Below are 14,488 nucleotides of genomic sequence, written 5' to 3'. Positions count from 1 at the left end.
CCTGAGGGTAGGCAGACCGGATTTTTCCTTTAAGCCACCTGCCATGAACACTCTCAGAAACTACAGAACGCTACAACATCCTGCTATGAAGATTCACCAGACCCTGAAAGTTCGTGATGTTAATGGTTGTGAGGAGGAAGAGACCTACGATGTAACCCAAGTAATTCCCACAAATATATGCACCTAGGAGGGAATATCTAGTAAGGTTTTGTGTTTGATACAATGAATCAAAGAGGCTACCCTAGTTAGTCTCCTAATTTAGCAGTAAAGCACATTTATCTAGCATAGTATGCGTTAAGCCAAATAGGTCACCTTAGTTGACATCATGATGAAATAGGCGCATGGTCTCCGTACATATCCATGCACTTTACTCATCATAAATGTAATATCAAGCATCTATCTTATTAATTATGGCCTATGTTTTAAATCATTTAGTTCACTCATATGTTGTCATTGTCGATTGAAAATATCGAAATGCACATGAGAGTAGAATAATGGAGGTGTCTGACGAGATGAATCCCGCCAACCATCTGGGAGGCATAGCACCAGTAAAAAAAAAGCCCATGGCGTCTATAAGGAGTAGCTACCTTCATAGACATCATAAGGGTAAAAAAAGAGCTTCAAAAGTGGCACATTCATACAAGGGTAGTCACCCTAAAGGATGACCACCCTACACGATGCCCCAGCCTCATGACCCTTGACTCCATGAGACACACCTCGGCCTTATAGCCCATGGTTCCGCAAGATATGCCTCGATCCCATAGGCCTCATAGCTCTTCGCTCATAATAAAAAGGGAACCCCAAAAAGGGTCCTTAATATAAGTCTAGCTCGACTTGAGTCGACTAGCCAAAAAGGGTCTCAAAGAAGACAATTGCAAAAATAGTATGATGCCCAACAACAAGAAGGATGTTTCTCGAAAGAAAATGAAACGCGCGCGCAAAAATTATAAAAGGATGGCAAAGACCCAAAGTATGAACAGGTCCTTATAAAAAATAGTTAGGGTGCACCACTAAGACAATTAGCATTATGTCCAAGAGGACTTGCAAAAGTTCCTCACGAAAAAAAAAGGCTTCTCAAAGTCCCATACCAAATAAAATAGGGCTTCTCAAAGTCCTATACTAAAGAAAAAAGTGGGCTTCTCAAAGTCTCATACCAATGAGAGAAAGGGAAAGAGTTTAATACTTCCCTTATACTTGGTTTACAAGAAGGCGCACAACACTACTGCCAAAGCGTAGCAAGTGTAGCATCACAATAAGTCTGCAAGAACACTTAGATGTCTTCTTCTTGACTAGGGTGCAAGCAAGTGTTAATGCCAAAAAAAAAAACTATCTCACGAAGAATAACTACACTTGTCATACGACCGCACCTCAGAAAAATCATCTCTCTAAGCAAGACAATTTTTGCAACATCTTTATACAAGGTCGTGTCTCACAATGCTTCCCATGTCTAATATGTGAGGCTCATATGCAAGACCCTATTTCAATTGGTCTCACAGGTAATCACATCACAAGACGAACACGCTTTGAAACCCATGTTGCGAGGGTATCCCATGCAAGAGGCCTCTACATGAGAGACACAATACACGAGACCTCTATATGAGGGGCTTATGTGAAGGGTCTACATGAAAACATATGAGGCTACATTTCTAGAAGTCATTGTACCTCGGCGTTACCTTGACACACCCCTGAAGGTCATACTGCAAGACTTAACCTCAAAGGGTCATTGTGGGAGGTCATACCTTGAAAGTACACCTCGAGAGTACACCTTGCGAGACAACTAGACGAGATGAACGTTGAGAATCTACCTAGGGAAAGCATAATAAGAGAGTCTGCTTTGAGAGGCTTCTTATGCAAGTGTCATCTCAAGATCGTGTCTCACCACCCCACCATATGTAAGCCTTGCAAACATGCACATAGTTGTTTGGCGAATAAGGCCACGAAGTCCAACATATACAAAGCTTACTCTCTATGAGAAGAAAGTCCATCACTTCACCATACTTTGTGCACCATGTTGGAAAGCTTGTTGTCAAATATATGCCCAGGAGACAAAGGGTAGCCTCTAGGTACGAGGTACACTAACATGCCAAAATTGAATGCCCTATAATGGATAAGTTGGTTGTAGCACTCATAATGGCCTCTCGGAAATTGAGGCCATGCCATCATCAGCCTGTAACTTTAGGAAGATTATTAAAAATTGTCCACTGAGTTTGGCAAATTCGACATAACCCATGCTCGAACGGAATCGATCGACGCACAAGTGCAGGGTGACTTCATGCTAAAATGACCTACTATGTTGAATGGGAGGAAATAAACAAGATGAAATGACCACAAGAACGAGTCGTTAAAATACTCTCCACTTAGAAACAAGAAGAAATAAGTGCTTCTACGAAAAATTGAACTCACCACCTCTTGGAAAGCTAAGAAAACCTCCATCACCACACTCAAATATTGTCCAAGTATGAAAACCAAACTTGGATTGATTAGGTATTTTCAGTCCCTCCTAACAATTGGGTAAATCTTGGCATCAATGGTGGAGAATGAAAGCCTAGGAATCATGGCTAAACATGGATTAGTTCTCATTTAACCTCGAAGTATACATGAGCATCACCATGAGCTTGCTTCTTTACACCTTCCAAAACAAAGAAACACACTTAAAACATATGTGTCCTAAAGATCACATAACTTAGAGTCTACATAAAAAACCTAAAGGCCTCTTTATAGATTAGGGGGCAAGTGTGGATGGCGAAAAGATTATATTTCCCCATAGAAGGACACCCCAACTCACATACAAGGCTATTGGGTTCACTCAAAAGGCCATGTGAGACCCTTGTCTCATAAATAGGGGTTCGCATTGCAAGAGTGTCACGCAAGGCCCTTAGCTCACACACAAGGCACTTGGCGCCTCGTGTGCACCTAGCGCCTCGTGCCTCGCGCACACTTATCGCCTTGCGCTTACCTGTCGTCTCGTGCGCACCTGGCGTTTTGCGTGTACCTGCCTCAAGGGCACCTGGCAACTCACCCCCCCCCCCCCACTGCCTCGCGCGCGCTCCTGACGCCTCACGCCTAGCATCTCGCCTCACTTCGTGATACCAGACGCCATGGTCTTCCCCCGTCGACATGAGGTGCTATGCTTTTCTTCCTAGCTTCCATGTAAGAAGTCACGATCTTGCCTCCCCGCGTCCGCGCGGGTTCTAGCTAGCTTCATTGCATGGACCACCCGCCTCGTTGAAGAGGCCCTACTTCACTTCCTGAGGTAGGTGCCACCAACGAGGCACACCCTTGCCAATTAGCCAGTCGAGACCTTTTACAAGATACAAAGTCTAGAACTCCATGAATATATGTAAGAGGAGGACTAACTCACAAATAAGAGGAAAGACCCCTTGATGATTTGGTATCAAGTTGGAATTGAAAAGGCCAACCAAGTATGTCGTTCAAGATAGTCCATAAGAGACAAGAATAACGATCAAGTTACCTCTAGGTAGGTACGTACAAGCCAGCAAGGATCAAGGCACAGACCTGACACCTGTGCCCGACAAAGGTGGTAAGGGATAGTACTAGGAGTCCATGCCTCTGAGCTAATATAAGTGTTTCTCTCTATTGTTGTTCTGCAATTTTTCTCTGAGGTTATCTACGTTCTTCTAAGTTCTTATACTTATTTTTGGATTTTCCGACCATAACTTTTATATAAATATATATATATTATGTACATTTGACAAGAACACATATATATACCTACAGATTTTCTTATTACAATATAGTCTTCTCTAAGATTTGATTTGATTTTCGTGGATAAAGCAAAGCACACTTCCCCCCTAGCTAATTATTCACATATACAAATCCTGAAAACCTTCAAGTCTTTACTAATTAAGATAAGGTAGCTAAGAAAGTATCCACTTGATCATTAGTAGCCCTCGACAGAAACTTCATGCAAATGGGTGGCTTAACCCCAGCAACACCAAGTATCGATTCAGGCAAAGTCCACAAGCCATCACCGCATATCAAACCCGAAGCCACTGCACACCCAAAAGCCCTGGCCTTGGTCTTGTTCACCTTTTCCCACACAAATAAGATCAAGCTTCCAACACACATGTCAATGGCAAAATACGGTCCTATATAGAAAGGTATGGCCATGGCCATCGGAATCGGAATGAACCTTGCTACCGATGGCTTCGCCAAATGATCCTTAACAAGGTTAATAAGCATGGCAGCCCCAAAGAAAACGTAACAAAGCGTGAGGCAATTGTCAGGTAACGATGAGAAGCCTTCGACTCCAAGCACGGCCATGCTTCGATAAATGGCAGCGTAAGGCGCAGGGTATTGGCTCGTAGGCTGTCCCAAGTCACTAAAAGCCTTGAGAAAGAGCCAAAACACACATGGAGAGATGACGCAACCCATTGCTGTACCAATCAACTGGCTCACGAACATGGAGCGAGGTGAAGCTAAGGTTAGGTAACCAGTTTTGAAGTCTTGGGTGAGGTCAGAGGCCGTCGAGACAATGTTCATCATGACACCACAGGCAGCCAGGCCTGCGATGACACCACCGTGCGAGGCGCCGGCCCAGGCTCCGATGGTGAAGATGGCGAGCTTGCCGTAGGTGGAGGCGAGGGACCAGTCGGTGAGTCCGCAACCGTAGGCGTTGCAGAAGGCCAAGACTGGAGCGAAGATGTAGATTACTACAATGTAGTACCATTTGAGTTGAGGGAATATGTGGGGGAGAGTTGTGATGGAGATGGCGGCGATGGCGACGTAGCCTGCCGTGGCGAACCATGTGGGAATTTGGTCTTTGAGAAACATCTGGGTTCGACGCTGGTCGTCGAAAGAGAGCGATGACGACTGTGCTTCTTCTGAATGAACCGGGAGAGTGTTCAACAGCTGCCTTTCCTGGAGATGTGTGGACAATGCGGAAAGGGTTCGAAATATCACCTTTATGAAGTTGTATAGGCCGTCTCCTAGGATCATGGCTATGGCGATGAACACCTGCAAAAGATTAAAAAACAATAGAGATTTTCTTATATAAATATATATATGTGTGTGTGTGTGGATGCGTGGATTCTCTAGTTTGTGTTAGCTGCAGCAAATCATATTGCCAGTACTAACCAATTTTTAAAAAAATTAAAATAGAGTTTTCAACAACTGGGATCAGTTTGATGTTTGATATGAGAAGTTCAGAGAGTTTATTGATCAAGAAGAATAATGTGTTGTTTGGAATATGATGCAAAATGATGTTCAATTATGAATGCAAATTTATATTGAATTTATGAGAATGTGATATAACAGTGAGTGGTTGAACATGAATGCGTGGGTCTCGTAATTAAATCCACATGTTTAGATGAGTTTAGTATTATAGTACACTTAATCTGAAGCTATTCAAAAATGTAACAAACAAAATAATATTTCATCCTAAGTTTTTTGTAATTGATAGTCTTAGAACAATATTCAGTTCAATCTATATGTGACCATTAAGATAATTCCAAATTGTTAAGAGCTATGAATTAACTTGTTTTATTCCAAATTATTAAAATCATAAATAATAATTATATATATGTTAAAAGATTAAATAAAAATGTATATATATAGAGAGAGTGAGTGACCTTGTAACCTTGAAGGCCATTCATACTACTAGAGGGGAGGTCTGCGCTATACCAATCGCCTTTTCGGTTGTTAATGAGAGGCCACATGAGACCCCATGACAGAATTCCTCCGATTAACACTGATATGTTTACAATGTAAGGGCATATCATCCCTGCTCCTATATATGTTGCTGAGAAATCAAAGTAAAACCTGTATATATATATATGCATATATATATTATTTATTGATGATGAAGATGTATATGATATATATATATATAAAAATATGTATATTCATGTCTAGCAAAGGTTTATTAATTACCTGTTCTCATATGCTTTGAGCCCTAATGAAGGGAACTGTTCAAATCCACAATCGTCTTTAGCAGTATAAAACCATTGAAAGAAACCCCACAAGAAACTTAGGGAGAAAAATTTGCCCAGTACTTTTATTTGTTTCCTGTTATATATTTATATAAATATTAGATCAAACTTATATGAGGAAATTAATTGTCATCAATGTATTGTGACTAATATAAAAATCTCCAATAATATATGTACTTAGCGAGCTTGGCTCCAGTGGGAGTGTGAAAGCTGTTGATAAGAAGAGCTGTTGCAGTACCACTTGGATATGTTAATTTGAAGTCTATGATCATAATCTGAAACAATAATAATAATAATAATAAATAAGAAGAAGTATTTTCTTTTAAAAAAAAGGCAAAGGAATAATATTTTGTTGAAATATATAATAAAGAAATAATATAAAAAATAAAAATAAAAGGTTGTACCTTGCGGAGAGGAACAACAGAGAAGAGACCAAGAAAGCTAACAACAAAAAGAAAACCAATAATCCATCCCAATGATGGATTTTTGAAACCATTATTGTCTCCTGATTGTATTGCTATTCTTTCACTCATTCCGAACAGGTAACCCCCAAACCCTCCTGACATCACATCAACACATCATCACATCATCACATACACTCATCAATGTTCAACAACACGTTTTAACAAAAACAAAATATGACCCAATTTCCATTTTAAAAAAAGAAAAACCCCACAATTTTTAAATTGGATTCTCTCATTTAAGTATCCCTAATTTTTTTCTAAATTTTGTAATAAAATAACTGGTAATTATTCAATTAATATTGGATTTACTTATGTACGGCTTGTTTAGAAACCTTCGACATATTTTTACCTATATGTACTAATAGTGTTAATAATGTCACATGTAGTCAGTCATATACTTATATACTCACCCGTTCATGCAGCAAATTAATAAAGCTAGCTTTTAATATTCAATCTTTTACATATAACTTTTAAATTGAGAAGCACTGATCTTATTTTAATTTCAAACCTTTTTATTTTATAAAAAAGAAAATTAATATAATTATTTTGATTAGTTTTGGCCTTTTTGTTCATTTATAACATTTAGGTTCTCATATATATATACACTAAGTTTAATGGACGTTTTCTTAATTTTATTTAAAAAAATTATTAATTATTTTTATTAAATTTAATTATTTTCTTATAAATTTTAAATAAATAAAAATATTATTTATAAAAGAATGAATGATATAAACATATTAAAAGAAAAATTAAAGAAAAATATTTTTTATAGTTTTTTCTAAATAATACGATAATATTTTAGATCACAAACTACCACATTTAAGATACAAAATATTCATGATATTATTCAAATCACATCTCAATGATTGTAGAAGAAACTTGCTTATTCTTTATAGAAGATAAATGTTATGCTAATTTCTTATCTTATTTAGTTACCAGTCATATTATTTGTACACATAGAACACTTATATATAATGTATTTACTATGTATTATTGTAATAATAATATTTTCTAACTTGTGAATTTATGTTAATATAATTATTAATATCTAGTTTTGTATTAAATATTATGGGAACGACTATGGTGTTGACAGTTTTTTGTCAATACCGGTGTAGACAAAAGTTGGTTTCGGTATGTGGACACTTATAAATTCCAATTTTTTATTATAACAATGTATATTGTACTCATTTAGAACGCCCTACAAAGTTTCAAGAAATTCTTAATAATATAGTGCCGAAAACAAAGTTCAAACAGCTTGTTGTACACGTGAACTCAAAAACAGACACGAGTAGAAAATTCAACTGTTTGAACCTTGTTTTCGGTACCGTAAATTATTCAGAAATTCTGAAAATTTGTGGAGTGTTCTAAATTACTACAATATACACTGAGATAATGAAAATTAGAATTTATAACTATACATGTATCGAAACCAACTTTTGTCAACACCAATGTTGACAAAATACTGTCAACAACCATATTCTTTCCTTAAATAGTGTTATATGATTATGTTGTTGTGACATTAATTGAGTGCTTATGTACTCACCTATCGTGAGTTTAAGCATTCATAATAATTGTGAAATTAATACAATTTGAATGTTTATGTGCTTGCCTATCGTGAGTCTAGATATGTCAAATTATGGAGTTTAAAATTATAATCTCACATAAGACCCAATAATCGAGCAATACGTTATACCAATTTTTGTACATATGCCTTATAATTTTTTTGCAATTACCTTGACCACAAAAACACAAAGAAAACACTCAAACGTTTTTTACCCTTGCTCCTTTACCCATTTCCAATTTACTTCATTACCCTATCAAAACTCCTCATCATTTTCTTTTTACATCTTTATCCTCCCAAAACTTGTCATCCCATTTTCATATTATCAATTATCATCTTTGTTTCCTTCTTATACTTTCCCTTTTTTTTTCCTTGTGATTCTCATCTTTCCTTTGGTGTGCTACAAATGTCGATCAAGCTACATATCATGAGACACACAAATTTTCATAGCTTTCCCTTCCTCTCAACATTTCCATCAGCAAAAAAAAAAATTAAAAAAAATAAAAAACAACACATCTCACAACTATGAGCTTCATACATGCTACTTGCTAATTTGGGATTGGTTCTTTTCAACAACAACAAGCTCGAGATTCCATTCAGTCATTTTTTTGATCAAGTTGCTAATATTACACTCAGGCGATTCAGAATTTTCACACCAAATTAATTGTGCTTCATATAGCCCCGTTCATTTGAGCGGCTGTTAAACCAAATGTATTACACTAGTGCATAATATTATGTCTTCCCTTATGTGGTCCTAGTAGTCCTAGCTATGTAATGACATGTGTCTCTATTCCATTTAGTTCTAGAATATATTAAAATTGAGCAATAAGATGTGCACTTAAATATTATACGCAATGACACAGTCCTTCTTTTTTTTCTAAAACAATAATTTTAATAAATGTAATTGGTTAGATGAAACTGCCATTTAAGTTTTTATAATGTTTATGTGAATATTTTTGATGCACCCATCATTACTCTCTAAAATTTTACTTAAAAAGTTTTGAGGAAAAGTAAAGGTCTAGCTATTAATTACGTACCGCTGAAGGCGACACCGGAAGAAGCAACGACACAAGTTTGAATGACGGTGTTTTCCTGGCGGGTGAAGGGCTGCTTCAACATCCCCGACTTCTCCAAGAGTTTTGTCCATGTCTTCACGAAGAAGAACCCCAACAGCCCCGCGGACACGTTCAGTGACGGGATAATCCCCGTGGTCAGATTGAACTTCATCACTATGAAGCTGAAAAGAATACTCATACCAAAGCTCACCACTATAGCCCTCATCGTCACCTGGTTTCTCCACCCCGGAAGATATTGCTTCTCAAAGATCTTCTCCACTGATTCAATCTCTTCTTCTTCTATCTTCTTAGGCTTCATTTTTTCCTCTTCATCATCGTTACCATTGATAATGTTATTTTCCAACATATCATGAGTCTCCCTGCTAACCCTATGTTCATCTTGTGGGTGGTCCTCATGACCCATTTCTTTAACAATTGTATGATTAATGAAGAATGATCTTTTTTGGGTTGGGTTAATTTCTATATAAGCTCTATGTATATAAATAAGATATGGCTGCTTTTTTCCGGCTATTATATGGGGGAAATACTAGGCACTAGACAGCTGCATATATATATAGAGAGTTTGGATTGAATATTAATATGAACACAAAGACAAGACAAGACATAAAAGTTTATGTTGTTTTATACCAATCACACTTGCGCACGTCATTTGCATACATATCACTATCCGAACAACGTGAAATCCAACTATGTGTAGTGGTGAAGGACCAATTAAATTGAATCCAACAAAAAACTCTGCCTCACCTTTGACAACAATTGGAGGTATCGAACCGGTGGTCCTCACAGTCTTATACAGAGATTTAATTTAATTAAATTAATATAAGTTGCCAAATAAGTTAAGCCAAGGGTAAATTACACTAGTTACCAGATACAAAATATATTTTTTTAAAGAAATGATAAATTGTACACACTATTTACATATAATAATTATATGTGTAATAAATCTCAACCAATAGGTAAAATTTAATACATTATTGTTCATAAAAAGTGTATGCAATTTGCGTGTGTCTAGCATTATTCTTTTTTCTAAAAAGAAATTCAATTTATATATTAATAATTCTCATCAATTAAATGAGCAATACAATACACATCATTGTTCATAAAAATGTATATATTTACGTGTGTGTCTAGCATTATTCTTTTTTCTAAAAAGAAATTCAATTTATATATTAATAATCCTCATCAATTCGTTATACTATATCATAAGACAAATGAGCATAATCTTACATATTTATGTTTTTTAATAAATTTTAAAACTGTAAATAAATCTCCTGACAAAAAAACTGTATATAAATCTTCATGTTGTAAAAGATCTCTTTAATTTATTGATTAATTATGCATAATATATTGTAAGATATATCGTACGTACTTATCCAATCCTTTTGTCAGAAAATATAAACTAAATAAAAAAAATGAGACACTTAAAGATTAAATTGCAAAAACAAATAAACAAATATTTTATGATGACTCTCAAATTATCATATGATGCTTATATTTTTGTACTTTTTATATAATAAATACATTTGAAATTGACCGAGTTTGTAATATAATTGGTCTCGACTTGAATGTAGTTGATAACTATAGGAATTATAGTTATTTTTATGCTTGTAAATTTATATTTTTTATAAGAAAATAGTAATTTAGGGTGTTTTGTAATGTCTTTATTTTAGTTCTGTCAAATATTAATTATAATAAGATAATATTAAATATTAGTATAATACTGGAAAAATATATCTTAAATTGTGAAATTTGCCTTAGCGGGTGGTTGGTAGAATTCTGAACATTTTTAGAATGATTTGAAGCTTGAACGGGAATCTGGAATTTGGGATGCTGCAGCATTGCAGCAGCATCGCGTTCTACCAACCAATTGTTTGGAAGACCCACGTGGGAGGCTAAATCAATATCAAATTCAACCCAATTTATTTTCATGGACTTATTTGAGTTGGGTCGAAAGATAATTAAATGACTATTGGGCCTTTAAATTACTTGGGTCCATTTTACTCAAAATAAAAAAAAATAAAAAGGATAAATTACAATCTTTACGGTAATATTAAAAAAAATATCGTTTTTACGGTAAACTAAAATAATTACATATCTACGGTAAAATTTGTTCTTACTTGCCGTATAACACATCTCATCCCCTCAAAATTTATTTGTTGTCAATTCCAATCATCAAACTAATATATTATCTATATATAAATAGATGTCTATATATATTTATATAATACATATAACTAAAAAAAAAATTGTTTGTTAACTGGCCACTTATAAACTGCAAAATAAATAAATATATATTTATACATATATAATAATATCTCAAATCTTCTTTTTCCATTCTTTACACTTCTGTTTTTTTTTCTTTTGTCTTTTTCTCATCACTAATTTTAGTTCATCCATACTTTTTGTATGTTAATAATAATAATTATAAATTAATTTATTTTAGTTATAAATATTTAAAATGAATATAATTATTGATATTAAATAAATATTTATGTTTATATAAATTATTATATATTTTTAAAAAATATAATTTTCGTTACAATTTAATATTTTTGTATATATTAGTTACAAAAACAAAATTGTATCTTTTAGTTACAAACTTAGTTTTATATATTTTTATTAAAAATATGTTAACTAAAATTCACAACTCATTTTTATAAATATTAAAATTAGTTTTGTAAACCTTTGTTACAAAAATAAAAAAAAATAACAAATGATTATTTTATAAATGTTGTTTACAAAAATATAAAACTTGTTTACAAATTTGTAAAACTTTGTTATATATTTGTAAATGTTGTTTACAAAAATATTTTTTTTACGAATCTCAAACACATATTTACGAATTTGTAACAACTGTTAACAAAAAAAATTGTATTTAACTACCACTCCGTATTTACACTTTTTCCCTCCGTGTTTTTCATAAAAATCCGTATTTTTGTAGGCTACCATATTATTCATATATTTTTTTAATGTTAATGTGTTTTTGTGAATTTCCCAAAAAAGAATGGAAGAAAGAAGAAAAATGCCCATGTGGGCTTAAGGAAAATGAAGAAAAGCGAATCCCTAAAACATATATCAGTCATGTGAGCATTTTCCCCTTTTTTGGGAGGGAGATACATGTAAGTAGACCAGCCACCATTGAGGAAAATAGGAAAATGAAGAAAAAGATAAAGAAAGAGAATGATTCAAGAGATGACATTTTTGGGAACATTTTTTTTGCTTGATTCTCTTACCATTTTCCTTAATATTTTATTTTCTTTTTCTTGTATTTTCTAAACTATGATTTATTTAGTAATGAGTGTTTTTGAGATATTGATTATGAGCTAAAATTTTCATTGCTAGGATAATTAATTAATTCTATTATGTAATTTTGATACTTGTTATTGATGCTAAATGCTAATTGGGTTTTATTCATTCAAGTATTTTTCATGCTTAATGCCTGTCATTGCTTGATCACTTTTAGTGAGTAATTGAATTAATTGTGGCTGCTGAAAAGAGTTATCATTAATGGACATACAACTTAAATGGTGCAAGATTAAGTTCTTTTAATTTAATTTGTGTTAGTATAGACATATATTAATGTCTTGCATATTCTTATGGAATTGATGCTTGAATTAAATCTTTGAAATTGAATTAGTATAGATATATGTTAGTTTTATTAGAGAATTGATATCATAGTAACTTCGACGGAAGCCTATGAACTAAATTGGAATTCTATATTAATTATTCTCAGTTTGCCACAACATTACTGCAGCATTAGCATCAGATCTACATTTTAGGAAGAATTAATTATTCTAGCTCATCACCACTATCTTGCTCTCTCATTCATTTGTTTATTTTATGTACTTTCTTGGATAGTTTTTAAGCTTAATTAAATCTTTATCACTTGTTTTGGTCCAAGTTGTTTAGTATTTATTTTTGCATAATTAGTTACTAATTCAATCCCTGTGGAGACAATACTCATTTATCAATTTATTACTTATTTACCGACTGTGTGCACTTGCACAATTTTATTTGCACGCACTATTAATTTCACAACAGTAACGAATCAATTACAATTCTTTTCTTCATGCAACATTTTGAATCCATCACATTCATCTATGAAAAATATCAAACTCTTTTAATAGGTTTGGTCAAGATAATTGTTTGTATTAAAAAAACAACCTTGAATAGTTACCCCTAAGATTCATTAATCAATAAACTCTTCACTTCACTAGATTGTTCTTTTGTAAATTTGTTTCGTCCTCGTAATCTGATGGATTTGCCAAAAAAATCTATTAAGTATTTTCTTTTAATTTTTTCGGCATGTGCCACAATACCAACCTTGGCACGATTATTTTTAAATGAATCATTTAAAATATATATTTATAGGGAAATTTTACCTTGTGTACTCGTAATTAAAAAAAATGCCACCATTATCCATCTTTTCAATTTGATGTTAAAGATTCTCTATCAACCAAAAATACCCCTCTCATTTATTTGTCTATCACTTCTCTTTCTTTCTCTTCTCTCTCTCAAGAAAATCTCATTCTCTCTCACCCAAACCCACAGTTTTCACTAGAATACCACAATCACAATTTCGTTGTAAAATCATTGAAAGCATCTCTATTGTGGTTCTAAAGATCTCAATATGAAAGGCAACATTCATTTTTAGAGATATTGGTGGAGAGAAACCATGGGTAAGAAGATTTTTCGTTTTTTTTTTTTTTTTTTGTGTTAGGTATTCTTTATCTACTTTTTTTGGCTATTTCGAACAAATCTAAGTATGCATTGGTGTGTTTTTTTGTTTGTTTGTGAGTTCTCTTGATCTGCGATTTTCCGGGCATTTCTGCGTTTTATGCAACTATTTTGCTTGATAGGTGCTCGATTATTTGTAGGTGATAGGTACTATTATCGAGCTCGACAGGTGCTCGATTGCAGCTCAATATATATTTATAGTTGCTAGATGGGTGCTCGATAGTGGCTCGATATATATTTTCTCGATAGGTTCGATTGAGGCGTAGATTTTTTTCTCGATAAGGGCTCGATTATTTGTATCAGCTGGTTAGGGGTCGGGCAGGGTGAATTTATCTGTTAAATATGTTGCTTAATAGTGGCTCGATAAGGGCTAGATTGCTACTCGATCGCTACTTGATTGTTGCTCGAGAATGGCTCGTTAAGGGTTCTTTGTTAAATATGCAACAACAACAAAAATTAACAGTTCCTTGTTTTTTTTCATCTCAGGTTCCAGTGTTTACATTTTTGTTTCTTACAATTGTGTTTGGGAAACGAATGGTAGGAAATATATTTTCAAGGATGCTCAGTGTATAGTGATACTGATAGACAATGATATAATGTACTGGCAATTTCTTGACATATTGCACAATGAACTCAAGGTTGATAAAGAGTTGTATGGGTTGAAATTAGAGGTTCTTACACATGTGGAGACCAACCATT

At 33.9% G+C, this 14,488-nt stretch overlaps 1 protein-coding gene across 1 annotated transcript; it reads right to left on the bottom strand.

Annotated features, from left to right (window-relative positions):
- Window positions 1–3,708: 3,708 nt before the first annotated feature.
- LOC133823947 (probable metal-nicotianamine transporter YSL5) lies at window positions 3,709–9,550 on the bottom strand. Its single transcript, XM_062256804.1, has 6 exons — window positions 9,014–9,550; window positions 6,356–6,510; window positions 6,129–6,226; window positions 5,893–6,027; window positions 5,592–5,781; window positions 3,709–4,977 (listed from the first exon to the last, which is right to left on the bottom strand). Exons 1-6 carry the CDS (start codon window positions 9,453–9,455, stop codon window positions 3,865–3,867), a joined length of 2,133 nt encoding a protein of 710 aa, XP_062112788.1. The 5' UTR covers window positions 9,456–9,550; the 3' UTR covers window positions 3,709–3,864.
- Window positions 9,551–14,488: the final 4,938 nt, after the last annotated feature.

Source organism: Humulus lupulus, chromosome 3 (genome assembly GCF_963169125.1).
Source record: "Humulus lupulus chromosome 3, drHumLupu1.1, whole genome shotgun sequence".
Taxonomy (NCBI): Eukaryota; Viridiplantae; Streptophyta; class Magnoliopsida; order Rosales; family Cannabaceae; genus Humulus; species Humulus lupulus.
Note: the sequence above shows the minus strand (reverse complement) of the source record. Positions and strands in the feature narration are given on the sequence as shown.